This window comes from Typha latifolia, chromosome 7 (genome assembly GCF_019914945.1).
Source record: "Typha latifolia isolate L0001 chromosome 7, TyphaL0001v2, whole genome shotgun sequence".
In the NCBI taxonomy this organism is placed as follows: Eukaryota; Viridiplantae; Streptophyta; class Magnoliopsida; order Poales; family Typhaceae; genus Typha; species Typha latifolia.
In genome coordinates, this window is record NC_133092.1 from 1,735,334 (window position 1) to 1,753,827 (window position 18,494).

Below are 18,494 nucleotides of genomic sequence, written 5' to 3' on the forward strand. Positions count from 1 at the left end.
TATTCTCTATTTAAACCAAGCTGGGATCTCAAATAATGAAGGATATATGCTATAAAATTATAACAATTAAGATTGCATTAATCAAAATTATAACAACTGCCACTAAATACACTGCTTCTCATGTGGGTGGCATTCTTTTAAAAATTTAGATGTGTATTTTGTTTAAAATTAGAGCGTACAATTTGCATAGGTGGTACATATATATTACATAGACGATACATAACATTTTCTTAGAAATATCGATGCGTATCTTGTTTAAAATTGGTTCTTATATTTTACATAAGCAATACGTATAAATTACATATGTTTTGTATACGTTTTAGAAATACTTTACATGGGTAATGTACATAATTTTTTACTAGGTTTACTAATATGTTGGTGTTAAATCTTAAAATATATGCAATCTTCTACTAGCGAATTATTTTCTTGGTGTTTGGCGAACAAACCTAATGATAATATTTTTATCTTAAATTTTATTTCTTTAATATTTGGTCCTTATATACAACTATATATTTTAATACTTGAAAGTTTTTCTTTCGGTTTACAGAGGTGATGAACAAGATTTTTTTTATCATTATAAATGCGTCCCTTGCTTAATTTTGAAGTGCACATTTTGTATAGGCAGTATGTATACTTTATATAGGTGATGCATAAGGCTTTTTTACTATTATCAATATATATTTTGTCTAATTTTAAAGCACACATTTTGTATAGGCATTGTACATAATTTATATAGGTCATGCGTAAGACCTTTTTACTATTATCAAAGCATATTTTATCTAATATTGTGGTACACATTTTGTATAGGTGATGCGCAATATTTAAATATGTGATGTTTAAGACTTTTATACCAATTTTAATCAAAGACACATTAGAAAAATTAAAGTAGTGAAAAACATTATCAAAATGATATACAAATATTGACAATATTTACATAGATGTGCACCTATTTTGAGCAAGATAAAATAGTCACCAAAATATTAATTTAATTTAAAAAACTTCAAATTACCGAAGAACAAAATGAGAAAGATGAATAGTGAACAAAATGAGTGAGATATTAAATAAAGGAACTATCGTTTAAAATTATCAAATGAGACCATTTAGAGGAGAAAGAGTATTTAAATTGTTATTGATAAAAATAGACGACGGAAGAAAAATGAGAGAAAGAAAATAACAAACGAATAAGAAGAACATTGAAGAAAGTAGTTATTTAGAAAATCACGTTAAGAAAAATCACACATAAGTCTTTTTTTTAGTTTGTTAGGCATAAATTAGTAAATATAATAATTTGGCGGGTATTAGTTCTGCTATTTTAGGACATGACAGTTTTTTAAAAATTTATTAGGGCTAACTCAGTTAAAAAAAACTCCATATTACCTATTATTGACAATTCGACAATGACTGGACTTTTTAGTGAAAATCTCTCCCCATCATGGATCCTCTTATTTAATTAAGTCCCTCCTTGCACTAAACGTCTACAGTAAACCCCCATTAAATAATACACTATTCATGACAACCCATGAAATTAATTCTGAAGGAAACCACTCAGCATCCAAACGTGGTTCACATATTTTATCAAAGTCCAACATCAAGTCTTCAACCACGGACCCTCGATCCACCATGCTACCGTAGTATTTCATGTGACCATGTGTTGCAAAAACGTTAAGATACACCTACAAAGATTTAAAATCATTTTCAATTTTAGATAATAGATAAATTTTGTCAACTACTTTTTTTTTTTTTTTAGTTGGAAAGGTATAAACTATTACCTTCAAAAGGGTGCAAATGCAAAACCTCCGGGTATTAGAAAATATCTGGAGTGTCCCTCAGCTGCTGAGATTGCCAATATTTACCCATGGACGGTTTTTTCCTTCTTTTTATATTGCACCAGCGAGATATTGATGGTTGGCCCCGTTTTTAGCAAGTGAAGATTTTTTTCACCGCACAGTGCCCATGGAGACTTTTATATTAATAGGAACCTCATTCTTGTCTCCGTGTATCTTATCCAGCTCTATTCCTCCTCTAATCGAGCAAATGGAGCAACTCTTATCCCTAATCTTTGTCGTCTTCCTCTCTACCCACTTCTGTATTGCCAACTCTAGATACAACGCCATCTTTAGCTTCGGGAACTCGTATACAGATACGGGTAATATTGCAATCTTGGCCCAATCCCTTGGCTTATCCCCTGTAGCAATGAACTTTCTTCCTTATGGCATGACCTTCTTTGGCCACCCTACTGGCCGCAGCTCTGATGGACGTTTGGTTATAGACTTTATCGGTATTATTAACTTACTATCTACTCTAAATTTTTTTTTATAAGATATATATATGTTAAATACATAATATATATTGCTGGTATGTTGTCTACAGCTTAAATTTTTTAAGTTATCTAACATTATAAAATCAAAAAGAAGATTTCCCGGACTATCTTACTTATTAACTCCTCTTATATATGAATATTTTATGATATATGCTCTTGTAGCTGAGGAATTTGGCCTCCCTTTGCTTCCACCTTACTTAGCTCATAGCAATAATTATCAGCAAGGAGCAAACTTTGCTGTTGTGGGAGCCACGGCACTTGATCCTGAATTTTACCAGGAAAATAATATGACGAGCATACGTCCGCTCAACGTTTCATTGCGTGTTCAACTTGGGTGGTTCGACGAGTTGAAGCCTTCACTTTGCAAAACAGCTGAAGGTCTGAATAGTGATTCGATCTTTTCTTGTTCTATGTTTTGATTTCCTGAGAGCAACTAGTAGTAAGTATGTTTGCAGATTGCAGGGATTATTTCGGTCAGTCCCTCTTTTTTATTGGCGAAATTGGGGGGAACGATCATATCTATATGTTGAATACGGGAATGAGTGTGGAAGAAGTGGCATCCTACGTCCCTAAAATGATTGAAACCATTTCTATGGCCACCGAGGTACATTAAATGGAATTTTACCTACGTAACAACTAATATGAATGCACGCCTTAATTTGAGGAATTTAATTAATTAATTGCTCTTATCTCCATGTGCCTGCTAAATATAATTAACTATCCTGCTACGTGATGCAGAGACTTATCAAAGAAGGGGCAATAACTTTGGTGGTACCGGGGATTATGCCATCGGGATGCGTGCCAGCGATTCTAACTCTCTTCCAGAGCCAAAACAAAGAAGACTACGATCCTAGAACCGGTTGCCTAAAGAAGTATAACCTTTTGAGCAGATACCATGATGTATTGCTCCGCAATGCAGTGGTGCGGCTGAGTGTCAAGTATCCACAGGCCAGGATCATCTTCGCCGAGTACGCTCGTCCAATCATCCAATTCGCTAGATCTCCAGCAAAATATGGTACTGAACAATTATTTCTATTATCCTCTTCTTTTCCAAGCTTAATTTGTCCTCTATATCACATCATTTTATGTTAAATCTTGATACTGTAGGATTTACCGGAGGAGCTCTTAGAGCTTGCTGTGGCGAAGGTGAGCCATACAACTTCAACTTTAGTGCTCTTTGTGGTGTGTCAGATGTTACTGCATGTAATAATCCATCAACCTACGTGAGTTGGGACGGCGTCCACATGACCGAAGCTGCTTACAAGTATATTGCCGGTGGTTGGCTCAGAGGCCCTTATGCCGATCCACCGATATCAAGTGTTCTACCTAATGGATTCCCTCATAGAGTCACTGCTAAGAAATAGAATATTGTTACCTTCCCAGAGCTAATAAAGGGCTTGTTCCATCGGTTACATCGTATCTTCGAAAGCATATGTATTAGAAGATACGTGTACTTGCAAATGCTGCATCTAAATATATAAATCTCTTGATTTGTTCATCGTATTATGTGAAACTATTTTTCTTGAAACATCTCTTTGGTTTCATACTTAATTTATTAGGGTGAATGTTAAAAGTCTATTTGGTGGCTAGGATAATAATGTAATAGACACAAATTTTTGATCGATCAAATGCTATATTCCTAAAAAGAACCTGGGTTAGTAAAAATAGCAAGTGTCAGAAATATCATGCATTTAATATGAATTCTTATTAACTTTAAGCTAAATTATAAGTGGGGTCCACACATTATTAATAATAAATTAATAATAAAATTAATTTAGCTCAAAGAATAATTTATTATTATAAATTTACTTATTTAAATTCACGAAAAAAGTGAATGAAAATTAGTTTTAAAGTAGGTATCGTGACAATGAAAAAATAAAAAGAAATAAGTTTAATATCATATTGAATTTTTAAGAAATATTAGTATGACATATAAGTCAAACTTCTTATAAACTTTAAGCTCAAAGAAAAAAAAAAAAACTATTTCGTAGGTACGTGATTGATCGAATTTCTTATAACTTTTGAAATCAGAATGTTAGCCAACACCAAGTCCTACCAAGCATTTTTAAAAAGCTCTTCTTTCATGTTATTCTTCGTTCCAATTTGTCAAGCCTATTCTAATACGTGGCCCAAAACGGCCGAAGATCAGATTAGGCCTAAGCCAAATTTTGGTCCGCCTTTACCTTACCTTATAGGAGCATATCATAGATGCATTCTTTTTTTCTTCTTTTTAAATCGATACAAATGGATCTTATTCGTCCCAAAGTTTAGCCTATAGTGCACATATAAGTTGTACCTCTTTGGAGCTTGATGCGTGCTATTTCTTACTGTGTGAGTAGTATGGTACGGAAGGCAATAAAGTTTACACTAAGGTGGGGTTCAAATCCCTTCATGAAAGTGGGCTAGAAGTTCTGGCTCCCCAAATTTAGCATAATTCATAGGATTATCGATCTTCTTGATCTCCTTGTCATTTTTACTCGTGATGCTTCTGATATTTCTTTCTGTTGAGACGATTTCTGTAATCCTAGATCTGTGGCCATTTTCACTAAATGAATTTAAACTTTAATTAACAAAAAAAAAAGTAGGCTCGATGTTAGAATCATATAATTGTGCAATCTTTTTCTCTTGAATAGTGGGTAATGGTACGGGAGGGCAATACTTCTATGTTTTAGGAAGACGTCGCTGTAGGGGTTTTATTCATAATGGGGATATAAGTCTCCCTTTTTTAGGTAAAAGTCCATAAAGCAAATAATTTTATTAATTTCAGTGAAGTTGGCAAAAGCTTAATAAACAATACAGAGGGAGTACCGGAGTAGATCCAACTATGGCTCATTAATAAATCTAATAACTTTAGTAATCATCTACAGCTAAAAAAAATGTATAAGAAGGCTAAAAGACGCAGAGATGATTTTATAAGACATAGCTCAGATTATATTGTAGACGCAAATGACGTCGTGATCATTGTTGTTGAGTATTACATATGAAAATTTAATATCACATTGAAAAGAGAGGAAAACCGAAAAATGTTTATATAGATCTTCAGACTTTGATTTACTTAATAGGTTAAATTTTGGGATGAATTGAGTTCTAAGATCAGTGTCTGACACTGTTTTTGTTAGGCTGCGACTATCCTATCTCCCAACAACTACAGTTGGTATAGACAACTCTTCCAGACGGTGAGAAAAATCATTCTGCTAGAAGTTCTTTTCAGAAAAGCCGACGAGTGAGAATTGTGCTACAAGTCTAGATGGGGGCACCTAACACGAGAAAATGCTTACAAATTCACCAACGCAACAGCGTTTTCTCCATTACTGTGTCCATCGATCAATGAAGCTCTCAATCTATTCCATCTTCCTCATCCTCTCGTGCTTCAATATTTCTCGCTGCATTTCCCAAAGAATAAGCTCCATATTTAGCTTTGGTGATTCATTAGCTGACACGGGCAATCTTATCACATATAGTTCTTTTGCTCAGGCTACCACTGGAAGACTCCCTTATGGCATCACCTTCGGCCACCCCACTGGTCGCTGCTCTGATGGACGTTTGATCATAGATTTCATTGGTATGCCAAAATTCTCCTTTATCAAATGACAATTAGAAGAAAAAAAATTATGTTCTGTCCCTCAAGAAGTTGTAAATAACTCTCGTGATTTTGGAAATTTAGCGGAGAGATTTGGACTCCCTTCGCTTCCACCATACTTATCCGGCAACCAAACCTTTGACAAAGGTGCAAACTTTGCTGTCTCTGGTGCCACTGCACTTGACAGTTCCTTCTTCAAACAAAGAGGTCTTAACTCCTCCAATTCGAACGCTTCCTTGAGCAGCGAGCTTGAATGGTTCAAGGAATTGAAGCCTTCACTTTGCAAAACAACCCAAGGTAAATAGATTGTTAATTATTTCGTTATCTAGGCTAGCTATTTCTTCCTCGTGGGAGTTGATCATCATATACGTAACATTTATATATTGGTGGTAGAGTGCAAAGACTACTTTAGCAAGTCCCTCTTTGTAGTTGGAGAGGTTGGGGTGAACGATTACATGATCCAATTGAGTGCCGGAAGAAGCTTGGAAGAAGTAAAACTATGCGTGCCTACACTCATCAAGGCAATCTCTAGTGCCACTGAGGTACGCCACAAAGTTTACAGCAAACTTTCCGTAACTTTGTCAAGCACTTAATCGAATCATTAGCTGTTTGCAGAGATTAATTGAGCAAGGAGCCACGGAACTTTTGGTAGCAGGGATTCATCCCTTTGGTTGTTCACCTTATTTCTTGACGATGGAAATAGGAGCTAAGAAAGAAGACTATGATCCCAGGACTGGATGCCTCAAGAATCTAAATAATTTGGCTAAGTATCAGAACGCATTGCTGCGGAAGGCACTGTTGCTGCTCCAGAATAAGTACAAGGAAACGCGAATAGCTTATGCCGATTACTATGGAGCAATTATCCGACTTGCACACTCGCCGAAACACTTCGGTAATTAAGTTCCAGCTATTTTCGTAAAACAAGCATTTATAGGAAAATTTGTATATAGCACCATACTTTATAACGTAATTACAATTGATATTTTATATTTTAATTATTTATTAATTAAGTCTTATGATTTATTAAATATGTGCAAAAAAAATCCTGAGTTAAATTTAGACTAACTACGTGAGAAATTCTGTTAAATAAAGATATTTTATTTCTAAAATAACTAAAATACTCTTATTTCTAAAATTACTTAAATGCTCTTAGTATGAATTTGTTGAGAATATTTTCATAACTTTTTTAGTATAATTAGCTTAACTGAAAGATTTAATTAAATTTAATTAACTGATCTAATGACAAGATGTATTATACACATATTCTCTAAATCATAGTTCTCTGTTTACTTGATACCTTATAGTAGGCACAAGAAATAAGGCAACCATAGCTCTAATGGGTCTTAGTGTTTAATTAATTACAACATAATAATATCTTCTTGACTCTAATATAATGCAGGATTTAGCAATGGAGCTCTTAAAGCTTGCTGTGGAAAAGATGGACCATATAACTTCAACTTAACCGCCTTCTGCACCCTGCCTGGTTCAAAAGCATGCAAAGATCCCTCGACTTACGTGAATTGGGATGGTATCCACTTGACTGAAGCTGCTTACCGCCAAGTTGCCATTGGTTTATTCAGAGGTCCACTAGTCCACCTATATTAGTTAATTGCTCTTCATTACCGAGATACCTAAAAGGCGAGGGTTTTTATGACAGATTGCCCACTCGCTCTGTTCTTCGGTCCTTTGTATGGGATACATAGAATAATAAGTGGAATATTCATCCATTTTTATATAATATTTTTTCTATTTTCTGAAGCACTCTTGTCTTTTTTATTTTATTTAAAGTCTGATACAATATTTCAGATTTAATTACAAGAGTTTTAGATTTATCGTGTCTTGAATGTGATATTAGCATTTGAGAAATTTGCTTTGGTTATATTTTATGGGCAACAATGTCTTAAACGATTAACTTACTTCAATGCTTAAGTTACCATAATTGTTAATTAGCTTATATTTATCTATCCAGCACCATATTATATGGTGTGACTTCAATTTTTCTGTATTTATAAAAAGTCGAACATAAGTTTTTATTAATAATTTCCGCTACTTACTAGTTGGTCTTCATATAATCTTTATTAACAACTATCCATAAACCTACGAAATATTTCTTTTTTTTTTAAAAGTCCTAATTAAGATGTCAGGCATTCCCATTGTTTCCTTGACTAGAATAGCAGCCGTGAACATGAGGATGTAGAGATAGGTCTTTAGCTTCACAGATGATAGGGTGGATTTGCTAGTCACTTTCTCTCCTAATCTAATCATCGACTTTAGAGTGACAAGCGAGTCACTACAAATCTTGGCAGATTTATTTCCACTTATCCTGACAGTTTCTTGCAGGCCCATCAGCAGGGTTAGCTAGTAAGTACTTCACTGAAGAGAGCTTGACGCGAAACTTTAAACCAAACTACTGCCATCTACGATCTGGAGGAACCAAAGTGCATGAATAGACCCACTCTCCCCTTCGAGCTAGCATCTATCCACACACAAATTTAGTGAGCCATCAAGAAAAAAAAAAACCATCGGGTTCTTCCACGACCCCAGTCAGCTACGAAACAGCTTCTTCCATGACCTTACACATTATAGTAGTAGTTTATAAAGAAACACCATAATAGTACAGTTATTTTAACACAAGTATAACAAATAAAACATAGCTATATCGATTTAGGACTTATGCCACGTAGGAAAGACTCCAAAAAGAATAGGAATATGGTTGCCATCATTTATGATCGTGAAAAAAATAGTAAATTTACGTGAATATTTAGGTGTACTCTAATATTAATTGAAAAAAACGTAAAAAATGCTTTAAGAGAGAAAATTTATTACACACTATCGATAATAATATATAGAAAATAATTCGTAAAATAAACAATTGCAATCACTAAACCTTTTACGTGGAAAAGCCTCAAACTGGGTAAAAAATTACGGATTCAAACTCGGATCAAAACCAATTACTAAAATATGTAGCAGTTAACAAGAAGCTTATAGATTAATCTTACTAACCTTGCTCATTAGATCTTGCGATACACTGTTCTTGTGATAGATTTTCAAACCTTAGTGACCCTCGAGATTGATTATTCTATTTCAGTGACCCTTGAGATATAATTTTTTAAAATCTGATGTAGATGTATAGAGTTGAGAACGATTTAGCACAATCTGTCTAAAGTAGAAAATTAATCTCTAATGGCCTCCAAGAGAGCCTATCTAAAAGATAATCTTTAAATTCATATTTACAATCTTACCTAAGATTTGATTAAACTCTTTTATATATCTCTTAAAGATAAAATAACTACCTCCTAAAAAGATAAGATGAAACACCCTAACCTCCAAATACACGTGTAAACCGCGTGGGTAAATCCTCCCACGCGGTACATCACATGACCTGTCAGTACAAGGATTTCACAAGGCATACAACCACATAAATTCACCATAAAACTCAACTAAAGGAGTCCGGATACAAGTTCCACAGGCCACAACAAGCCTTCCAAATATACATCCAAAATATTATGTTAAAGTCCAAGAAGATACAACGTCATCATCATACCCTCGCAGGGGCTTAATACAACTACGTACGTACTAAAAAGAAAGGAAGCGGCTACTCCTCGCTACCCGCACCTGCGTCCCCTAGCTCGAAATAATATGCCACGAGGGGTGAGCTTACGGCCAAATGAGTAGGATTCATACAATCTAAAATAATGACATCACGGGTGTATATCCAATGTATGCCTAAATTTGCTAACGATAACGACATGCTTATTTAAAATGACTTACCACAATTTACTAAGTCAATGCGGTTGATAAAGATTACCAATCACTATCTTGGAACATGCTAGTTTACCAAACATATTATGATCCGTTCACACAGATATAAAGTTTGAGACAATCTCTTATTCGTACACATCTCAATTATAGGTTTACATGTTATGCATAGCAATAAAATATCAGTTTAGTCACCTCATGTCTACCAAAGCAATAATCATACTCATCATCGCTCACCGAGTTATTCACCACACAGGGTAAATACTCTTAAGACACAATCATCCATCACATAATCATCCATCACATAATCATCCATCATATAATCATCCATCACATAATCATCCATCATATAATCATCCATCATCTATACATCGAGGGGGGATATATACACATCTAGCGGTAATGTCACCTACACGTGTATGGCGACACTACATGTGACCGGTTGTCTGTGGCCATCAGACTCAGGACCCCGGTCGTCAGCCCATATCTCACTCTCTCTAAATCATCACCGCCCTCGGCGGGAGAATCAGGAGCCCTCGGCTCATCAACGAACGCCCTAACCCCGCGTCGTCGGGTGCCGCTAGAGTTATATCCCCGCCTCACAATCATATTCTTCTATCATTATAATCTAGTCCTGACTATGCAGTATAACTACCTGAATGCCACACAGGCTTCCCAACCTCAGGTGTAGGCCGCTAATAGTATAGACATATATGATACACTCTGCCCTTAACCCTGGGCTGAGTGAGTAGGGGTACTGCCTAGTCAGAGTTCGACTACTAATGATAGGTGGAAGTGGTGCGGTGTTTATGCGTGTACAAAGCATGTTATAGTCATCATGATCATTACAGTCCATATCCACAAAGAATCATACATCTATGCAACGGTATACCATACATGACACATGTAAAGCATTATCATACACATTATCTTTCTCATGATACTATACTTGAACAGTTATAAATAGCTACATATGCAAAAGATATAACAGGAGTACCAACTGCATGCATTAATACTGACATTTCCTACTGTATCATGTTATTCTAGATTTGTATAACTCTACTCGCCTGGGGGGTCTCCACGGTAAGGTAAAACTCGTCAGCTAGTCCGGGATCCCAAAATCTTCCTCACGCGGTGTCAATCCTATTAATTCACGCAAGTAAAGTCATTAGCGAACTAATAGAATTAATTATCTTATTAGCACATTTATGTTTGGTACGAGTCAAGGGTATCCTAGGAAATCTTATATTATCCCAAAATTAAGGATCAGGCTAATCAAATTAGGTGAAAATGGTAAACAGAGTTATAGGGTCCAAATGGACCCATATGGGCTAGGCTAGAGGCAATAGGTAGACTCAAACCTAACCTAATAGGCAAAGGGCCAAGGTGGGCCGCAATTGACCGCCCCCACAAGTTTGGCCGAAGTGGGCCAGGTCCAACCACAGCCCACCAAGGGGCTCGGTGGGCTGCGTCGACCGCAGCCCACCCAGAGGCTCGGTGGGTCTGCGTCGACCGCAGCCCACCCAGGGATCAGTGGGCTGCGGTATGACCGCAGCCCACCAAGGGGGGGGGAAGGGCACGGGGGGTTTAACAAAACCCCCCCTCCCACCCACCTACCCTCCCTCGGTATTCCCCAACCGAGGGAGGAGACGAAGGGGAGGTGGAGAGGCTGATGGGCTGCGGCGGCGCGGCACGAGGCCGGCGGCGCAGCGCGGAGACAGCGGCGGCACGGCACGGGCGGCGGCGCGCAGCCATGGGGAGCAGCGGCGCGCAGCAGAGAGACAGCGGCGGCACGGCACAAGGCGGCGCCGCGCGCGGCGGCGGCGGCAAGGGTTCGGCACGGCACGAGGCCGAGGAGGGAAGGAGAAAGGGAAGAAATGAAGGAGGTTTACCGGAGGGGGGGGAGTCGGCGAGTCGGCGGCTGTCGGCGGCTATCGGCGACCACGAGGGAGGGAGAGAGAAGAAGAAGAGAGGCTGCGGTGAGGGAAGGAAGGGATAAGGGAGATGGGGGAATGGTGGCGTGCACGGCAAGGAAGGGAAGAGAAGAAGAAAGGAAAGAGGGAGGGTGGCAGGGTGGCAGGCCGACGCACGTGCTCGGCACGTGCGTCGGTCAGGGAAATTTTTTTTTTTAATTTTTTTTTAATTTTTTTTTTATTTTTTATGGGGTGTTACATAAGATAAGTACATCTTAGAGATAAAGTCAAATTTAAGTCAAATATGATCTCATGTAATCTTATGTTTTGCAAAATTTTTGTAGTGTGTTCGAACGCCAATCATGCCCGTTCGAATGGTCTGAATTGAATTCCCAATACATTTGAACTGCTGAAAATATAGGTCTCTGTATTTCTCAGTAGTTTATGAGCCGTTGTGTATTTTTTTCATACTATTTCAATGATACTTTAATTTTAAAATTAATATTTTTCTTTAATATTCTTCATTAAATATTTTATAACTCGTGCATAGATTCATACACAAAATCTAGACACGATACATAAATATAAATTATATTTTAAAATATAATTTATTAATTATACAATTATAAATAAAATCATATCAGAAAGTGCAAGTGGAATGAATAATAATATGTGGTTGGCGTGTGAGAGAGATAAAATGGGGAAAGTATACTTGGGACCGTGGCTGAAAAAAGAAACAATTGGGCCAGGAGAAAACAAGAGGAATTGTTTTAAAGAAACGCGAACTTAGACATGATAACAGGGCGGGCCGGGTCGGGTTCGGGTCGGGCTTTTCGGGCCAAGTGGGCTTAAGTCTTTGTTCACGGCCCGACCCATTAATCCCTCGGGCCGGGCCGGGCTAGAATAGTCTAGCCCCGTTACCGCCCGTTGGCCCGTGAGAGATCGGGCCGGGCCAGCCCAACCCACCAATCACTCAGCCCAACCCATATTTCAGCTATTTTAAAAAAAAATTTAACTATTAGTTTATTTTTTTTAAAATATTTATATTCCTCTATTTAAAAAAAATTAAAAAAAAATTAAAAAAAATTAAAAAAAATTAAAATTTTTTAAAAGTCTGCTTAAAATAATGCAAAATGGTATAATACTAAAATATTTTTTTACTGTAGTAATGGTAAATTACTGTAGCAAATGGGCAAAGCACTGTAGCAGACGGGCGGGCTTAGTTGCGAGCTAAACGGGCGGGCTTTCGGGCCGGGTCGGGCGGGCAAAGGGCTGGCCCGTGCCGCCCATGGGTAGTTCGGGCTCGGGCCGGGCCGGGCTTAGCCCGATCCAAACCAGGCCGGGTCGGGCCGAGCATGGGCGGACTGGGCCATTTGATCATGTCTACGCGAATGTCAGGAAGATTATCACGCCACCGACGTGATTAAGATGCATGCGTGACCGCATACTATTGATTTGCACATCATGCAGACTCCTCTCCCCGATTCATCCATTTAATAAGGCCAAGATCTTACGCAGTTATTATATAGTATATGATTCGACCTCAAATATTTCACAGAAAGGAATAATCATTTGCTAATAATGAAGCTCTCTCTCTTGCTTTTGCTCCTCCTCGTCCTCTCATGCTTCAACACTTCCAACTGCATCCCTCACAGATTGACCTCTATATTTAGCTTTGGCAACTCCTTCGCCGACACCGGCAACTTCGACAATCTCGTCCCTCCGACGCAACGCACTGCCTCCCGCCTCCCTTACGGCGTCACCTTCGGCTACCCCACCGGCCGCTTCTCTGATGGACGTTTGATCATAGACTTCATTGGTATCAATTCAATGTTATCCACACTTACTAAATATTTCTTGAGTACTCTCTCTTTTAACAATTTATAACTCTATGCTATGCATTAAGCTGAGGCTTTCGGAGTCCCTTTGCTTCCGCCATTCTTCTCCACCACAAAAAGCTTTCGCCGAGGCGCGAATTTCGCCGTCGCTGGCGCCACCACACTCGACATCCCATTCTTCCAACGAAGAGGTCTTTTACTTAACACCTCCACTCTCAATATTTCCTTGAGCTACCAGCTTCGATGGTTCGAGGAGTTGAAGCCTTCACTTTGCAAAACAATCCAAGGTGATCAATTATTATATACGTATTCACAAGTGAAAGCACGCAACTATATACATAGTATTTATTCCTAGGATTTTGTGCGCTTGCAGAGTGCAGAGACTACTTTAGCAAGTCGCTCTTTGTACTCGGAGAGTTTGGAGTGAACGATCTAAATTTTCCAGTTTATGCTGGAAAAAGCTTGGACGAGATTAGATCCTACGTGCCCGAAGTTATCAAGGCCATTCGTCGTGCTACTGAGGTCTATATATATTTGGTCATGCGTAGTTTGTCATTTAACATACGATAACAGTCAAAAGACTAGCTATTCCACATATGTTTAACTGCAGAGACTAATCAAACAAGGAGCCGTGAATCTTTTGGTGCCGGGGATACCACCCATTGGTTGCTTTCCGTTTCTCCTGTCTACAAAAGGAAGTGCTAAGAAAGAAGACTATGACCCAAGGACTGGATGCCTCAGGAAGTTGAACGATTTAGCCAGGTACCATAACCGATTGCTGAAAAAGGCATTGTTGCAGCTCCAGAATAAGCACAAGAAGAGGCGACTAATGTATGCAGATTATTATGGTGCAGTTATCGGAATCGCCCACTCACCCGAACACTTTGGTGAGATACCTGATCTAACTCGCGTTGACTAACTTGGGTAACCAAATCAAGTTATGCTATAATTTCTTCTTTTTTTTACTTCCCAGAATACATGAGAGTACTGAGGAATCATATATACTAAATCTGCCCATGTTTGACGATGGAAGTGATTGCGTGCTATTAATGAAGATTGAAGACTATATAATAAAATAATCCACTTCATAATACGATTACTTATTAACTAAACAAAATACAGCTCTTGATTAATTTCCACTTTTTTCTTGACTCTATCGTATAATTAATGCAGGCTTTAGCAATGGGGCTCTTAGAGCTTGCTGTGGAAAAGATGGCCCATATAACGTCAACGCTAATGCCACGTGTGGCCAACCGGGCTCAACAGCATGCAAAGACCCTTCCACTTATGTGAGTTGGGATGGTATTCACTTCACCCAAGCTGCTTACCACTGTATTGCCACAGATATATTGGAAGGTCCACTGGGATGCCTACATTAAATTAGGTGGTCTCCATTGCAAAATAAATAATATGTGGACTTCTTTTATTTAATAAAATTCTCTTATTTGCCTCTCTATATTCTTAAAATCTATATTTGCATATATACATGTTTAAGACTTCTCGAATTCAGATATATTAAGACATTATTAAATTATAGAAAAAAATAGGTTTTCTCTCATTTTCATCGTGACTGATACTTTTCTATGCCAACAATTAAATTGTCACTTTTAAACAGAAATGTTCACTGAATCAAAAAGAAAAAAACAGTAAAGTGGTTGCGTTAGCATGGGACGTAGACATTGTCGTGCTAAAATGAAAATGGGTGGATGCTAACGTAAGTGATTTTTAATTCCTCCAAATAATATTAATGTGATAGCAATAGATTTAGGTAATAAAATATTAGCAAAATTACAATAATATCAAATGAGAAGTTCACAATCAAGATGCTAAATATATAAATATTTTAATGCCCAATTAAATCACTCAAAAATAAATACAAATCACAAAAAAGAAAAAAAAAAGTTGAGATTTAACATAGTTTGACGATGATGCCCAATTAAATCACCGAATAAGGACTCGAAAATAAATGCAAATCACAAAAAAGAAAAAAAAATGAAAGTTGAGATTTTATATGGTTTGACGATGAGTCTACATCCACGAGCGGTACAGAGTTTTAATCCACTAATCCAATGCAAATAGAGATGTAAATACAAAATGTTTTTTCTCTCCAATCTCTCTCAAATATAATAGAGGAGTGCTCTCTCACACATTTTCTATCTTACAACTTGTTCCCCACCCAATCTTAAAATTCAATTTATCTATTTATAGAGCTAGCTTGAGGTTGAAGAATACCCATGAGTTATTCGAACGGATATATGGCGTTCAAAACGCTCGTGCACAACTGGTAACACATTCCGTAGGCCATTCAAACGGATGGATGGCCTTCGAACGTGTGTGCACCGCTGCAAACACGCCTAACAAAACTGTTCGAATAAATGGACAATGTTCGAACGCCTTTTTGACATTGTGACTTTCAAATTCTCGATTATCAAATGTCTGAACGTCGAATTCGAAACTTAGCCTCAAAAGCTTAATTAGTCAAAATCTTCTCCCTACTGGTCAATGGATTAAAAAGAATGGTCACAGTAAATAAGAATTACCTAGTCAATTATGCAAGATTTAAAATAAATAAATAAAAATATGCAGGATTTAGCAGTGGTCTTGATTAGAGTTTGCTGTGGAAAAGAAGGGGTTAGGGGCCCATATAACTACTGTTCTCACTGTACTAATCATTTAATTTGGTGGCCTCCTACAGAATAAATAAAACATCTAGAAGAGAGTATGGCCTATGTAATATTGATAATATACAGTAGTTCAAGATCTTGACATTGAATGTTATTTTCGCTTACCAACTAGTCTGATAACATAATCCAAATTAACAACCACCAAGTGTTAATTAGTATAAACAATTAATTTGATTTTTTTTAATATAGTACAAACTGTCTGTTTCACGGTATTAATTTTAGGTTTTCTCTCATTTATCTTGTTCGGCGTGATTCTTTCAAGCAAAACTATTCACTGAATCTGCTTAGACAATTAAGTGATTGTGTCAGTGATAGATGTAGACTTAGACTTTGGATGGCAATATTAATCGGAGAAATAATTAGCTCACAAATAATTTGTCCAATTCTTCAAACAACCATTCGGTAGACTAAAAGAATTTATCAAGAGTATATGTTCGATTCCTCTGTGAAATTTGGATTTGATACTTAATAAAAGTAGGAAAAACCTAATCGATCAGCGGTGGCAAGTCGATTTTCTGGTTAATTGTTTTTCCAAAACATAGGAGAAGAATGAAAGGTTGGAATATAGACGGTGTATTTAATTGTGTGAGTTGTGAAGGAGTTGAATGAGTACCAAATAATAATAATAATAATAATATAAGGTAATTAAACTAATAATAATAGTAGTTTGGTTGAGACTTGAGAGGTCACATATCAGAAGGACATGCAATAAATACACGTGTTCTATGGTAAAATTAAAGATATCTAGCTAGTAGTACAATAAGACTAAATTATTTTAAATATTTGTGTAGAGTAATCCTAAATAAGATAAATGAGCGAGAGGAGGCAATAGCCTCTTTATAATTAATTAGTTTTAATTAAAATTTAATATTAGGTAAATCTAACTAAAATTAATTAGCGGTGTGTGGAGAAGTAATGTGCACTCCTCTCACCTCTTTATAAAATTGAGGTCCATCATAATATTTAAAATTTGTTTACTCCACAATGGCTTTAAAAGTTATTAAATCTTAAATTTATATTAGAGAAACTTCTAAAGAAATTTGGCAAGTTTAGAACTCGGCGAGTTTTGAAAGGTTAATAAGCCTGGACGAGATTAGATCGATCCTACGTGCCCCAAGTTGTCAAGGCCATTCGTCTTGCTACTGACGTCTATATTTGATCCATAGTTAATTTGTGCAATTTAATACAAAATTTATACTTGCAGAGACTGAGTTGCTTGCCAGTATTCGTATCTATGAAAAGTAAATAGTACAAAGAAAGAAGACTAGGACCCAAGGACTGGAAGCCTCTGCAAATTGAACGATTTGACTGTGTGGCACAACCAGATTGCTACGGGTGGAACTGTTACAGCTCCAGAATAAGTACAAGAATAAGCGAATAATGTATGGAGATTTTTATGATGCAGCTACACGAATGGTCCACTCCCAGACACTTTGGTGAGTGAGACAACTTCATTCCTTTTTCTCCAAAGTTTGTACCATGACTGTATATCCCACACTGACGCCACCCAATTCGCCTGCAAAACTTATACATGTATAGCAATGAATTAATTAGCTTAGCTAAGTTGAATTAATCTCCACATATATACTTTCTTCTGAACTCTGTGTATTAATATATTATATAATATATTTGCAGGATTTAGCAATGGGGGCTTAAGAGCTTGCTGTGGAAAAGAAGGCCCATATAACTTCAATTTCTGTGCCTGGTGCCGCCAATCTGACTCGACGACATGCAAAGATCCCTCCACTTATGTGAATTGGGATGGTGCTCGATCACTACACTGATTACGCTGCTTATCAATACATTGCTACTGCTATGCTGAAACGCCACGGGGACATCTAAGCTAATTAAGGTCCTGGTCTCCATTCCCAAATAAATAAATAAATGATCTACTAGAAGTATGCATATTATTCTGATCTATTGGCTCATTAATGTTGAAATTTAATAAACTTTTTTTTTTTATGGAAAGCTCATAGGCAGATAATTACATTATATTCAGTTTAATTATACAAGCCTGATATGCAAAGAGAAAGAATAGATATTTTGAAGAGCTCCTCTACCAGCATTATAAGAAAAATAAGCATCAAACTAAGGGCAAACATATTCCGAGTGATAAACACCCAAAAATATCCAAACATTGGCTAGCATTAGATTCTCCTCAATCAAGAAGGTATCAGGAAGCATTGTAGCTATAACAAACAAATCTCTAACAAATACGACATACAATGACATGGTAGTAGCCTAGCTGAAACCCAAACCACGCAACACCAAACAAACTCAAATCGTGGCTAGCCAAGACCTAGGCCAACACAAAAGCACCGACCAAGCACCATCAAGATCCAGAAGGGCTCAACGAGGTGTCAACTAAAGAGCGGCTGGCTAGAATAGCGGCAAGAGGAG

General features: G+C 37.2%; 3 protein-coding genes across 4 annotated transcripts; all 3 read left to right on the plus strand.

Moving 5' to 3' along the window:
• Positions 1–1,945: 1,945 nt before the first annotated feature.
• LOC140792586 (GDSL esterase/lipase At1g28570-like) lies at positions 1,946–3,833 on the plus strand. Its single transcript, XM_073143663.1, has 5 exons — positions 1,946–2,278; positions 2,483–2,698; positions 2,776–2,924; positions 3,059–3,335; positions 3,428–3,833. The coding sequence occupies exons 1-5, from the start codon at positions 1,954–1,956 to the stop codon at positions 3,682–3,684; spliced, it is 1,224 nt and encodes a 407-aa protein (XP_072999764.1). The 5' UTR covers positions 1,946–1,953; the 3' UTR covers positions 3,685–3,833.
• A 1,689-nt stretch (positions 3,834–5,522) lies between these two features.
• Positions 5,523–7,730, plus strand: LOC140791696 (GDSL esterase/lipase At5g45910-like). Its single transcript, XM_073142309.1, has 5 exons — positions 5,523–5,882; positions 5,985–6,197; positions 6,294–6,442; positions 6,516–6,792; positions 7,300–7,730. The coding sequence occupies exons 1-5, from the start codon at positions 5,591–5,593 to the stop codon at positions 7,503–7,505; spliced, it is 1,137 nt and encodes a 378-aa protein (XP_072998410.1). The 5' UTR covers positions 5,523–5,590; the 3' UTR covers positions 7,506–7,730.
• A 5,294-nt stretch (positions 7,731–13,024) lies between these two features.
• LOC140791698 (GDSL esterase/lipase At5g45910-like) lies at positions 13,025–14,862 on the plus strand. Of its 2 annotated transcripts, none has more exons than XM_073142311.1 (5): positions 13,025–13,391; positions 13,479–13,697; positions 13,784–13,932; positions 14,021–14,297; positions 14,584–14,862. In XM_073142311.1, the coding sequence occupies exons 1-5, from the start codon at positions 13,154–13,156 to the stop codon at positions 14,787–14,789; spliced, it is 1,089 nt and encodes a 362-aa protein (XP_072998412.1). In that variant the 5' UTR covers positions 13,025–13,153; the 3' UTR covers positions 14,790–14,862. The 2 variants fall into 2 exon arrangements, with proteins under 2 accessions (XP_072998412.1, XP_072998413.1); XM_073142312.1 differs by having other exon boundaries at positions 13,133–13,391; positions 14,384–14,862.
• Positions 14,863–18,494: the final 3,632 nt, after the last annotated feature.

What these genes read in the sequence shown, in the direction of transcription:
- LOC140792586 (XM_073143663.1), top strand. Translation starts at nt 1,954, where the DNA reads ATGGAGACTTTTATATTAATAGGAACCTCATTCTTGTCTCCGTGTATC. An exon ending in ACTTTGCAAAACAGCTGAAG is followed by an intron (nt 2,699 to 2,775) that starts GTCTGAATAGTG and finishes GTATGTTTGCAG; the next exon opens with ATTGCAGGGATTATTTCGGT. An exon ending in CCATTTCTATGGCCACCGAG is followed by an intron (nt 2,925 to 3,058) that starts GTACATTAAATG and finishes TACGTGATGCAG; the next exon opens with AGACTTATCAAAGAAGGGGC.
- LOC140791698 (XM_073142311.1), top strand. Translation starts at nt 13,154, where the DNA reads ATGAAGCTCTCTCTCTTGCTTTTGCTCCTCCTCGTCCTCTCATGCTTC. An exon ending in ACTTTGCAAAACAATCCAAG is followed by an intron (nt 13,698 to 13,783) that starts GTGATCAATTAT and finishes GTGCGCTTGCAG; the next exon opens with AGTGCAGAGACTACTTTAGC. An exon ending in CCATTCGTCGTGCTACTGAG is followed by an intron (nt 13,933 to 14,020) that starts GTCTATATATAT and finishes GTTTAACTGCAG; the next exon opens with AGACTAATCAAACAAGGAGC.
- LOC140791696 (XM_073142309.1), top strand. Translation starts at nt 5,591, where the DNA reads ATGCTTACAAATTCACCAACGCAACAGCGTTTTCTCCATTACTGTGTC. An exon ending in TTTGATCATAGATTTCATTG is followed by an intron (nt 5,883 to 5,984) that starts GTATGCCAAAAT and finishes TTGGAAATTTAG; the next exon opens with CGGAGAGATTTGGACTCCCT. An exon ending in CAATCTCTAGTGCCACTGAG is followed by an intron (nt 6,443 to 6,515) that starts GTACGCCACAAA and finishes AGCTGTTTGCAG; the next exon opens with AGATTAATTGAGCAAGGAGC.